This window comes from Fringilla coelebs (assembly GCF_963513975.1).
Source record: "Fringilla coelebs genome assembly, chromosome: 7".
Lineage (NCBI taxonomy): Eukaryota > Metazoa > Chordata > Aves > Passeriformes > Fringillidae > Fringilla > Fringilla coelebs.
This window is the reverse complement of record NC_140035.1, coordinates 7,867,444-7,881,033: the sequence shown is the minus strand read 5'-3', so window position 1 is coordinate 7,881,033 and position 13,590 is coordinate 7,867,444. Positions and strand designations below refer to the sequence as shown.

The 13,590-nt window shown below is 38.5% G+C and overlaps 1 protein-coding gene across 3 annotated transcripts in view; it reads right to left on the bottom strand.

Annotated features, from left to right (window-relative positions):
* DPP10 (dipeptidyl peptidase like 10) overlaps window positions 1–13,590 on the bottom strand; it is a 426,949-nt gene that overhangs the window by 32,781 nt on the left and 380,578 nt on the right. For all 3 annotated transcript variants that reach the window (XM_084209340.1, XM_084209342.1, XM_084209341.1), the window contains 3 exons: window positions 7,514–7,634; window positions 4,612–4,766; window positions 2,106–2,203 (listed from right to left, as the gene is read on the bottom strand). In XM_084209340.1, the coding sequence (XP_084065466.1) occupies window positions 2,106–2,203; window positions 4,612–4,766; window positions 7,514–7,634 (374 nt within the window). The remainder of the gene's footprint in view (window positions 1–2,105; window positions 2,204–4,611; window positions 4,767–7,513; window positions 7,635–13,590) is intronic.

The following is a 13,590-nucleotide window of genomic DNA, read 5'->3' as shown; positions in this document are numbered from 1 at the left end:
CTAGTAAAACAGGTATTTTCACATCTGGATACCAGAATGATAAACAGAAATGGGGACTTCAAGTATGTTCTGAGTCTAATATTTACCTTTTCTTTTTTTGTTTTTCTTTTTTCCTTTAACAGTTTGATCTTACTGGGGGGCAAAAATGCGTGCACAAGTAAAACAAGATCTACCATGACATCAGGTGACACAAGCAGGACAGCAATCAGTTTGTGTCCCCAAGCTTCTCAGCCTCTATTGTACACACCTCCAGCTTCCTCACAACCCCAATTCCAAGAGGAAAAACTAATTGCATTCTGGACAGAGAACTGAAGCAAATTATTAAAGATGTTTTTCACTGAAGAAAACATAACTGTACACATGAAGTGGAAGCACCAAGGAGGAAACAGTAATTTCATGAAATACAACCATGTATCTGAAGGGAGATTGTCAGTCGTTTTGTGACATTAACAGTGCATAGCTGGTGGTAAATTTTTCTACAGAATGAAACTTTCAGGAGTAAAATTTACAAGTGTTATCCCTATCTTTATATCAGAATAGTCTGCACAGGACTTGGGGAATATTACCAAGCACCTTTACAGGATCCCTAAAAGAAGAAAATGAATTTTTCATTGAATTTATTCATTGAATTTTTCATTGACTTTATTCAATCTTACATCAAGTTCCCAGATGCTCTAAAAATCAGGGAAAGAGTTTTATGTCTTCGAAGGTCCTACACCAGACACAATTTGGGAAAGGTTGAGAATCTGAATGTTACTTTTTGTGGTTAACTAACAGAACCTCTTTCCCCTTCCCTTTGCCCCTCCCTTCCCATTTCTGTGGTTTCTCTGTGCAGGAGTGAATCTCCCATAACAGCAGATGGGTATGACCTGTATAACTGCTTCTAAAAATAGTTTAATAAATAACCTATAACTATTTCTAAAAATGTTTCTGTCCTTAAAACTATATGTGATAATGAACCATTCAATTTAATTCTGAAATACTCCCATGACTTATTTACTAATAACTCCATAATGAAAAGATTAGAAACACACTGAAATAAAATGAATTCTAAAGTTAGCTGCTACTTTTACTAAAAAAGCTAATACTTTAGGAAAAAAAAAAAACCAACTCCCAATCATTGCAAACTCCAAAGATTTTCACTCTAGAAAAGCCTGTTTAAAGCACATTGTTCACATCTCTATATATATTGATATACGGACATATATGGGTTGATGACCACTGTGAAGACTATTACTGAAATCCCGAGTCAAATTCACAATTTACAGTAAAAATAGATAAAAAATATACAATCTAAGTTTTACTGCATGGAAATTATACCTTAATAGTTAAAATGAAGAAGAGACTAACTTTTTCCCCCAGATTTAAATAGATTTACTCAGCCTTCTCATGCACTAGCAAGCCAGAATTTTCATCTAATGAACAACAACAATATCTTTATCAAGAACTGGCAAAGATGCTCCAGAGATTTGGCTTCAATTTCAAGAAGAAAAAGAAAGTTTTAAGACAGTAACATTATTATTTGAGTCTACTATTACTTTCCATCTGCTGAGGAGGCAGAATGAATCTGAAAACCCTGAAGTGAAACCATAACATCTGAACAACATTTTCAAGATTATCTCTATCTTGGGGATCTTTTCTTACACATTGCTTTTTTGCTTAACTTCTTTGCTCCTTCTGACACGTAAAGCTCAACTTTAATGTCCTTAAGGAGAGGGAAGATGCTGATCTTGATGGCAAGAAATCTCTTTCAGATCTTACAGCACTGTTTAAATTAATGAAGGGTTAGCAAGCAGCAGCAGATTTTATTATGTTTTTCAGTAGTGACCCATCAGTAGAAAGAAAATACTTCAAAATGCTCCACTCATTCAAAATAATTTCTCTTACTAACACAATCAGTAAGCATTCCAGTTGACACTAATAATTGCAAGGCATAATTCACTATTAAATTATTCCTGCAATAAATTACAGTACCTCAATTTATGTAGAAGAGAGCTACACCAGCCTAAGATTGTTTGTAACAGTTGTGAATAAGTGGCCACTGTTAACATCCTGGTTGTTTTAGGAATAATTCCCATAAAACATTTCACCATGAAATTATATACCTTGACTTAAAGCTGTCAGGTGGCATCAGTTCCAGGGTATGTGCTGGTCCATAAAGATTAACTACAAACAGCTTTACTGTGGGGTTTGTTTGACCTGCCTTTGGAAAAGAAAAAAAAAAATAGGAGTTTTAGAGGCACTGAATCAGTGAGTGACAGCTAAGCAGACTCAGTTGTTAACATAATTCAGTATTTTTATGATAATGAAAAGTTATTAAAGCTTAAATATCTTAAATCTGAGAAATTAATTTCATAGCCATATGAATCACACAGATAAAGATATGAAGTACTGAGTGATTCTTTCATCACCCTTTACTGATGGAACACCTTCCTGTGCAGAGCAAGTGACCTGCACTAGAAGTGTCTTTGCCCAGTTCAGTCAGCTACCAAAACACAGTCAGCTCCTAAATCTGCAGGTAAATGCAGCCTCCAGCTAAGCCTTTTTCAGATGCTGTTGCTCCTTCCTCTGAAAAGCTGCACTACCTCAGTCTTGGATAGCATTCTTCTTCTCCCACATCTTTTTCTTTACCATTTTCCCTCAGTCTTCCTTCCCTTGGTTGCTGAGCTGAAAATCTCACTTTCTGGCCTTTACCAGGAGCCAGCTGCTTTGGCAGGCCAGCTCCCAGGAAAACAAAATGCTTCTTGTGGCTAAAGGGGAATAACATGGCAGTTTGATAGATACCCACTGGGAAGAGTCTGATAAATTTTGAGGATCTACAGGGAGGTGGGAATCATCCTTCTCCTGTGCCATGGTTTGTTGCTAAGGGATGTTCCTGAGATGAAGAAGAGAAGCTCTGGAGGGCTGCAAGGAGGTGCTACTGGTCCCCCATCCCTGTCCTGGACATGCCACCCCCAAGTTTCAGTTTCACGTCACAGGAATTACAGTACATAACACCCTTGGGATACAAAGCATGGAGTGTGTTCCTCAGTGGGGCTGAGCCCTTTTTAATACTGGAAGGAAAAGCTAAAAATCACGAATTCTACAGATCTACTATTGTATATGACAAAGTTGTATACTTGGCTCTTGACAGGCTGAAATACACCTACAAATTCCTGTTAGAAATTCCTGTTTGGGCTTATCTCAAAATAAAGTCTGAATCTGTATCCAGTCATTTCTGAGTGGTATGGAGGACAAGGAAGTGGCATTTATGTGTTTTTAACACTGCTAGGGAAAAAAATTAAAAACCTTTTAAGAATACCATCTGTGTGTATGACATGTACACAGATAAGCACGTTCCAGTGCTCACAAAAAACATGTATGGCTCACTTTATTTTTTTAATCCTAGTTATCATTTTCTCTGATGGTTGCACTCTATAATAAAGGCCAAATCTTTTTTGTAATCTCTGTTGCTACACCACTAGCTTCATTATCAATTAATGATGTTTAACGAGGAGCTAAATTTGTATTAAATGGAGACATTAAATAAAGATAATGTTTCTTCATTAATGAGATTACTGAAGTAGTATTGTGTATCACTTTTATGCTGAATTGCTAATGAAATAATATTACTCCTTGCTCATTTACAAAGCTGACTAAAAAATATTCCTTATTTTTTTTCTTTGCTCTGTCACTCAAGGCATTTTGCCAATGCAAGTAATATAAACTACCCCTAAAATTACTGTTGTTTTGTCACACCACAAATATATTCTATTTATATAATGTGTATGTTATTTCATAGTACCTGGTACAGTCTAACTCTCCAGCCATGGAGAATAAAGGCTCATTACCAAAAAGCAGTAGAAGGAATAGCAAGGTAACAGGAATATTTTCTAAAGCTCTCAATAAACTTCCCCTGAAATGCCAGAGGAGAACCATAGAGGTGGACCGGTCAGAAAGGAACCCAGACACTTTAAAACTGTGCAAGGGCTGGATAAACTGATCAGCTGTAAGATCAAAACAGCAGATCTGGAGGCACCTCACCTGAAAATCCCCAGAAAATGAGAAGCGATTTCAGGCATTACCCCTGTCTGGGCTGTTCTTTCACTTTCCAAAGCACATCTAAAAAATCTTCTCTAAATCTTCTAAAACAGTGACAATTCTAATTTTTTTTTCTCTTTTTGATGGCCATGAAAATATGTTACTGTGGCTTATCTTATTCAATGCCAGTCTGTCACATTTATTAACAACAGCACAATCTACAGAGATCTCTGTATCTGTGAAGGAACTTGCCCTGAGCTCTGCACACAGAGTATCTGACTCCTGGGCAGTTGGGGATGGAACTTTTTACTATACAGTCCTTCAAATGCTTTACCCTTCTTTCTGAGGTGCTGGATTGATTTTACCAAGCAAAATATCATTCATGAAATTACATAAGTTAGATTCTCTGCTGTTCCCTCACCCGATAGCTTCTTTACAGGTATTATAATCTACTAAAAAAAATATATATTATTTCCTGAAAAGCATCATGAACAAAACCAGCCTCTGTTACTGTCTGGAAAAACTCTTTCCACATGGCTGAATATTATGAGTGAACACAGAAGAGGAGGTGGGGGTTGCATTCCCACTTACCTTAGGATATGGGTACTGCTTTCCCTTTGGATACAGACCTCCCGTGAACCTGGGAATGACCATGTTGGGCACCAGAGAGTCATTGATGGTCAGGAAGGCCAGTCTTTCCCCATCTGGAGACCACCAGTGGGCAATGTGGGAGTGGAGAAGTTCCTCTGCAAAACCAGATTTACTTAGGGTCCATGAAAGAATTCACACACAGTGTCCAGCTTGTTCAGCTGGCACACAATGTCCAGCTTGTTCTCCCTGTGCCAACTTGAAATGTGCCTGCTGTAATTTCAGTAATTTCACATCATCCTGGGTTGAATGGTTGGATAACAAGGAACATTGAAGGAGCATTTTCCTCAAGTGCATACTTCCACTAACATCAATAAATCATCTAAATGTGAAAGATGATTGTTACTGACATATGCTTAGTTCTATTGCATTCCAGTATGTGTGTTTACTTAAATTTTAAATAATTTAAAATAATCTGGAGGTTTGGGGTATTTTTTGTGATTGCCAATTTTTTTTCTTCTCCTCTTAATGTAGAACTTCAGTATGTCTGCTTTCTCTGAGTTGTGGCACCTGATAACATGCAGATCTTCACACAGTCGTATTTATGTAATCATTTTTGGAGTGTGATATTATGATTTTCTTGTCTCAGTCTAGTGGACAGCTTTAATTCTTGGGAAGTTCAGTTCTTCTGGAGTGAATCATTCTGAAAATCTGAACCAAACTTTCTTTTTATTACAAATTTTATTTGCTTTTCACATGAATCCAATTCTCCAAGAATGTCACTCAATGTTTTCTTACATTTATTGTCATTGTATATCACAGACAAAAGAAACAAACCAGAAGCAACCACAGGAACAGAACCCAAACTCCTGGAATCCCAGCAGCTCCTGAGCAATTCTGAATTCTCCCTGCACAAGTCTTCTGCTTCCACTTGTGGAAAACACTTAGAATTTTCATTATGTATTTGATATGTTAGCCTGCTTAGTAAGGATTTTGTATTTAAAGCTGAAGAATTTGGCTGGAAAACTAATTGAGAATAGTGTACTAAGGGAAAAGGCCTGACTGCATACCTAATTTGAGAGCCTACCTAACAAAACTACTTAAACTGTCAATAGAGACTCTCCAAGTTGCTAATTGGATTCTGAGGGTTCTGAAGCAGCTTTAATGGGTTGAATTATCTAAGTTTAGGTGAAATGAAGCTGGGACCTATATTCAAAGTCATATATTCTGGGTCATGCTTCTCTCCCTGGCTGGATAACTAAAACCTTTTACACAGGAGAAGAGCAGAGAACAAATGGTGAATATCAGATAGCAGAAAACCACAATTATGTTTGCTTTAAAATATTACTGTTTGCATTTAGACAAGGTTACTCTCACAAAGAAAAGCTATTCCCAAATGCTTTGTAAGGTAAAATGCTAATAACAATCTCATGAAAAGATAAAAGAAAACGAATGAGGTCAAAGGAGGAAGAGTGCTCGATTCAACTGAAAATCTCTTAACTTCACCTGCAAAATATTCAGCTTGCTCAGCTTCTGATGTTGCTAAAAAACTGCTGAAAGTGGAGCAGTGCTCCAGGTTAATGGGAAAGGAGCAGTGTGTTCCTGTGCCAGCAGACAATGGGGTTCTCCAGCAGGTGCAGACAGAACTCCCTCTCACCCTGACTTCCATGGTGTTCAGAGTTGAGAAGGGCTCACTGCCTGCCCTGGGAGCCAGTCAGAAAATGCAACACCCTGCTTGGGATTAAAAAACTTGGAAATTAATGAGCAAAGAAAGCTTCTTCACTAAAAGGCTTTAGGACATGCTTCATGAGGAAGGCTTTGGGATCATTTCCCACAACACCTCAGAAACTTTCTCGTCCCAAATGAGATGACTTTTGCTTCTCCTGACTGTGATTCTTATTAACTTCTTATTAAATCTTGCTAACTTCCCTTTGTTTCAGCAAAAACTTGATCAACTACAATTTATCTGCTTAAATTCTTCAATCTGCATGCTGTTGTGGAAGATTTTAAGAGTATTAAGTGCATACAAAATTATAACCCATTTAAAAAATGTTCTTTTGTTTTGAAATGTGCTGCCACATTAAAAGATTTCAAAAACTAATGAAAACCTTGGAAGTGGGTAACTATCAGATACAGGCTGAAGGATGCAGATTACCATTCTAACTTCAGAATTTACTTGGGCAGAGGTTTGGAAAAAAACACCACACATAGAGCTGTTTGCTCATAACTACTGCAATGCCAAGAGGTGAATAGACCATTTTTAAGGTGAAGTAATGCTGTATTAACACCATTTCTAAAAAAACTCTTCACACAAGAAATTCTATACCTCAGGTAACTGAGTGTTTAACACCAAGCTATTTATCTATAGAATACATGAGTCCCATAGAAAGAGTACATAAAATGTGTAATAGTTTTAAGCTGTTATACCAAGCTAATCTGCTCCCATTTTTTATTATTTTCCCCTTAAATTTATTATTATGTTAAAAGCATTTTGGGTGCAGAGAAACATTCTGTGGTACTGGCTGTAGAAGACAGACTGAGCTATCCCCCACTCAAATCTGGGTGCCCTTTTCTGTTGGAATCTTTTAACTGTAAATGGACCATCACTGCTGTCCCTAAAAGCAGCCAACTGAGCCCTTTCCCTGCTCACTTTTACATGCTACCAAGAGTTCATTTGCTACATTCTGGCTTGAAATGAATTCTTCTTTCTCAGAAAACACTGCTATATGCAAACCAGCAGCCAATACAAAGAATGAGCAGATACAAAGGCAATCTTGCAGGAAAATGAGAAGGGAAAGGAGCAAACCCACCCTCAGCATTTTCTGGAATGAACAGATTTGTGCTGCTGGGTTTGTACAAGGACCTTGCATCTGTTTTCATAAACAGATATATTTTTCCAGCTTACCTTCATATAACCAGTCTGTAATTCCATTAAAAATAATTCCATCTTTTCCTGAGGATGTCAGGCGCAATGAGCTGCTCTTTACATCAGGCTGATAGTAGATGTTATTTTCAAATATATAAATCTGGAGGAGGTAAGACAGAAGGAGAGAAAAACCAACATTTTGGTAGATAGAAATGAATGTTCAGCAGTTAATACATCATTTCCTCAGGCTCAGAACAGTCTACAGAATAATTCAGCATGAGTTTGCACCAACATTGTCTTCATATTCCATTTTACTATAAAATTGGACAAACTAAACAAACTTTTAATACTTATGGAAAGCAAATCCTTCTTTTGAAACTGTCTTTCCAGTTGAAATATTCCTATTCATGTTAAAAAATATCATTACATTCTTCAAAATCATACAGGAGACAAGTTTTATAACAGCTGAATGAATAAAGAAATTTTAATCTGGTTTTCTAACTGTGAAATTAGACACACTTCTGCAAGGACATACAGCACAGTACATCCATCATAAATATAAATTACAGCTTTGTATCATGGTGTGAGAACACACTGGAAAAGCAAAAACAAATAGCAACTTGCAATTAACTTTTCTCAGCTTGCTGATGACTTCTGACTGACCCACTAATGTTTTACCTCAAGTGTACTAAAGAAATGCTCTTTATTTTTCAAGTCTTGGCTCCTCATCCTCCTTTTTCCTTCTTCACTGCCACTCATTAGCCTTGTCTGCTCTTCTTTCCCTGCTCACTTTGTTGTAAAGGGTATCAAGTTCATTCATTTTGTGAGGCTGAGCTCCAGGTTTCATGACAAAGTGCAAAAAATCACAACAGCCACATGTGCACTTCCACAGCTTAACACCAAAATCAAAGCAACAGCAATATTGTGCACCACCTCAATTCACACTGAGAAAATGCATCTGTGACAAGACTAAAGAAGCCAAATGCCACAGAAGTTTTTGTTACACCATTTCAGCACTGTACACTGATGATATACAATGTCCCAGGGAGTGTAACAGGAAGTAAATATATTTCCACCAAAGACTGTGTAAAAAACCTGGTCATTTATCATTCTCTCTTACTATGGGAAAACACTAACTAAAGAGCAAAGTTTTATTATCACTATTGCTGCTGTTCCCTTTGCTTCTAAATTACCATCTGAAACAGATTTCCCTATGAGTCCCCAAACTAATGATTTTTAGCAGTAGCCACTTCATGATTTCTGCTGCAGAAAGCTATAAAGCTGAGGGTTTTTACAAACCATGAGCAATGCAATGATTTTAACCATTACTGGCAACAGAAGGTGACTTGGAAGTAAGTCCTTTATGGCCAGAACTCAAAGCTCAGCAGTGAGCTCAAAACTGAAGCAAAAATAGCTGAACCAGTTTGAATAACCCAAAATGTACTGAGCTCTATATTGGTACAGAGAATTTCTGGGAAGCTGATGTATCACTCAACATCAACAGCAAAAGAAAACAACCATGAGAGAATGCTGCATGTATCAAATGCTGGATGCTTTTGAAATAACACCAACAAGAACTTCCTGTAATGTGTATTTCCACACCAAAAATGCACTTTTATTTCTAATGCAAAAGAAATTAATACAAGCAAAACCAAGGCATGGTTAACTGGTTATAAAATAATTTAGCTAAGTGTTTTTAATTTATGTCAACTAAAACTATTGCTCTCAGACTCCATTTAGAGGTAGACTAAGTAGTGAGCCACTCTAATGACTACTGCTCCCTATGAAGCAACTTCTTACTGAGAGCTGGCAGCCTCCTCTCATTTAAACAGCAGCTTTCAAGAGGTTACCAAAAAACCTCACTTGGTCAAATGATTCTATTTTATTTAAACTTCTTTAATTAAAAAATCTAATTAATTTTTGAAGATCAGAAGTAGGATTTTTGCTTCTCTCCCCCCTTTTCAGGCTGTTAGTGTTCTTAATCGTGAAGATACCCACACTGTCTTGTCTCTGGAGTGAAAACTTTCATTTCAAATGATTAGTGACAAAGCACAGGATTAAAAATGACTTGTTTTATGACTGAACCCTGAGAAGGCTTTTAACCCTGAGCAGGCTTTTAATCCTGTTATTACTACTTGGCAGGTATTGCTAATTCCATTTGACAGATCCCAGTTAAGTAAATATCTCTGAAGGATACTCACTGTTGTGCCACAGTGAGTGGCACATAAAGATGATACAGATTGTGGCTGTATCATCTTTATTCCTCATTCATTTCATAAAACAGCTTTGTCTCCATCCTAAACCAGTTCTCAGTCACCCTCTGAACATTCTCACAGTCTTATTCTACTCTATCATCCAAAGTTTCCAGCCAAGAAAGGCATTTCCAAAAGGCAGAGTCACTGTGAATTCTTCCTCCCAGTATAATACTTATATGATACAAATATGATACAAATATGATACAAATCTACCTTACACATAGCTCTAAAATACTGAAATTGTAATAGGTCACCCCTTGAAATAAATTCTGTTGCCAAGATTGTGAGTAGATCCTGCTTGCTTTCACCCTGTACTTGCAGATACAACAGCCAGCAGCAAAAAGTGGTGTCAAATGTAAAGTGGCTTTAGGAGGAAGACACGCACTTAATTTTATGTGAATTATCAAGAGCCCACAAACTAAGAGTAGAAATGGAACTATTCCTCAGCTGAAACATGCAAAAAAAAATTCCAGCCCCAGAAGAAGGGAAGCCCTTAAATGCCAAGCCCTCCCCTTCCTGCACAGTACCTAAGATCCTTTTCTTTGCTTTATGTATTTTTCTCTTTCTTGCTCAATTTAAAAATCACCAATGCTTTCTGATGAAACCTCCTTACAATTCTGCTTTATGCTACACTAAAATATACTTCCAGTCTTCTTTTGTTCAAAAACACAGAGACTAGATGAAAATTTTTATTTTTTAAAAGGTAGCCAGTCCTGCTGATTACTTGCAGTACAAGAATACCTGAAAGTTGAACCTATGAGCCACAATTTGGTTTTCAAAATTGAGTGGAAGAGAAAGAAAGTGGCTGGGAGAGAACTCAGACAGCTTCTTTTCCTATAAGAGAGACTGAAATTCTACAGAACTGCAAGGTAGGTAACAAATCATGACCCTGGGATAAGAATAATTGATCAGAACAAACAAAACCAAACAAATCCCTGGAGCACAGTCTTGCAAACACATGTGATTTCAGCAAGGAGAACTGAAGATGTACCCAAAAGTTTCCAGGAAGGGGACATAATTCATCACTTTGTAAATTGTGTTTTGAGCAACATCACATAAACCAAGATTTCCCTCGCTAGTCTCTCTCCACTCAGGTATATGGGAGCAAGTAATAGTAAAAGGCTTCTCTTAGTATACACTTGGGTCTATTTACTACATCACAAGTACTAAAATGTTGACTGCAACTACTGAATCTTCCCAAAGTGCTAAAAAAGGAGATGCTAACTGTGTATCAGACAGGTATTCTCAAGAATACATCAGTAGCTTTGTGCCCAAAAAGCTTTCAATGCTTTCAGGTATAATGATAAGAAAGTAAATTGAAAAAGGCACAAAGTGGAACCAGGATATGCTACTGTATGTGGAAATTATTATTACATGTTTTTTAACCTCTTCTCTTCTATCCACCTTTCATGAGTATTCTTAAAACATTTAAAGCAATTTTTAGCTGAGACCCTCAGCTAATACTGCAGTAAATGGGGATAAATATTAAAATCTACTACCTTCAAAATTATGTGACTTTGCGGTTTCTTAGAGATTTTGCACATCAAGTCTTAAACCAAATGGAGAAAAACCCCACAGAAATTCTTTAATTATTAAGTATTTTCCAATTAATGAAAAACACCTGCAAGAATGTATTGGCTTAGTGAGATACTAATTCTTGGTAATGTTCACATTTATTCCACTGACTGTGAAGAACTTGAAGCCCTGCTTGCTCTAATATTCTACCTCAGCACTAATCCTCAGCACTAATCACATTCTTCCACATCTGGCATCCTCTAAACCATTTTTTCATAAACCTTCTTCTAAATGAATTCTTTCCAAAACACTTATTTACTGTTTGCAGCATGTTTCACAATTACAGGATTTGCTTTCAGGCTGAGGTCTGGAGCAGAGCACCCAGTCCAAGTTTGCTGCAGATGGCAGACAGCTGTGAAAACAGAGACATCCACTCCCCAACTGAACAGCAAACCTAGTGCCAGTAGCTGGAGAGGCCCCCCGTGTATCTTTAATCATTTCAAATACTACAGGCAGAGAAAAGCTGCTAAACTACAGAAAAACACTCCACTTTTTCCCTTTTGGTGCTCCACTGGAGCCTACAGCCTGGCCCATCCACACTGAATCCCCCCAGTGATTGCAGGGCAGCATTTCAGTGACAGCACGAGCCTGTTCTGCTCCAGCCAGAGCTGCTGCAGGTCACTCTAAAGCCCAGGATTTTTAGGTGGAAGAAAAGCAGAGCTGGTCTCAGCCTGGAGAAGAGGAGACTGAGAGAAGACCTCACTGCAGCTACAGCTTCTGTGTGAGGGAAGAGGAGGGGCAGGCATTGATCTGTTCTGTGCAGCGACAGGACCCAAGGGAACGACCTCAAGTTGTGTCAGGGGAGGTTTAGGTTGGGTATTAGAAGAAGGTTCTTCCCCCAGAGGCTGGCTGGGGACCAGAACAGGCTGGAAGGAAAGAAACTGTGGAGTGTGGCTACAGGTACTGTTTGCCATTACTTGGATTCATCAGGATGAACGCCTCGTTCAAGGAATGCGCCAGTCAAACTCTAAAGCTACAGAGCAGATGCAGCTAGAAAGGAAACAAAGACGTCATCTGTATCTATAAATCTTTGGTTAGGAAAAAAAACATGTGCAACAAGCACTTTCTGTACAGGTGAGAGTTTTACCTGTTGTGCGAGAAAGTAATCAGATACTTCCACAGAATCTTGGACCAACAATTGATAAATAAATGCTCCAATCTGGAACAACTTGAGCACTCCCACTTAATACCCCAGAGAAGGCGGCAGTAGCCAGGTTCACGTGGCAGTAGCTACTGGCACTAGAACGCAGTCTTCCTCACCTTTCACACTGAAAATATGAGCTATGACAGCACTAAGAAAGTTCTGATTATGCCCAGAGGGAGACCTGCAGGCATTCAGGACATGCTCCTGCCGCAGAGCTCCTGCTGATGACGGCTCTGCAGACATCGCCCCTCGGCCTCCGCGGGCAGCCCAGCCCGGGCTGCATTCCCTTCCCGTGTCACCTCGGCGGGGACACACAGCTCTGAGGCCAGCACTCCATGGAACAGCGAGCTGGACTCACCTGTGGCTCTGCAGAGGGGTGAGGACATTTCTGCTGCAGAAGCCAGCGGCAGCCACGCCGTGTCCCACACGGCCCACACGGCCCGGCGCACACGCGGCCATGGCCGCGCCTCAGCACAGGCCCCGCCGGCCCCGCTGATTCCTCGGCATCCTGCACAACAATCCCTCCCCTTCTTGTGGCACTGCCAGCCAATTAGCTGCATAATTAATTCTTCAAAAGCTTCAAGATGCTTTTCCATCTGGGCTTGCCTCTGAACATTTGTTCTGTCTCATGTCTTACCATACATTAGCCAGGGCCAAGTCCGGCTGCCCCCCAGTCAGGTCATGTTGGAATAAGTTAGCTAAAACTGCATTTTCTTCATGCAGGAAAAGCTCAATCTTTATTGTATATGTTACATTCTGTATAATTATTAGATGTTAGATTACTGTTATTATCACTGTTTAGATTAGCATTATTATCACTGTGTTAGATCTTAATGGTTGACAATACATTTACACTTAGTTCATTGGTCAGTACAGGACATTTTGCATATTTATCAAACTTTTGTATTTTTAGGTAGTTTACATACTTTTTCTACTGATTCTCATGGGACAGATTGTATTGTTTATACAGGTGTGCTTGTTTTTCACCCTAGGAATAGATTGTTGTGCTAATGAATTCTCATTTTCAAGATGTTTTCGTATGGGAACTTGTAAGCTATTGTTAGCTTAGCTGAAGTAGCAGGGCCTAATCTATATTTTATAAGACTTTTCTTTTATAACATTTTTACCTATTTGCAACAAGA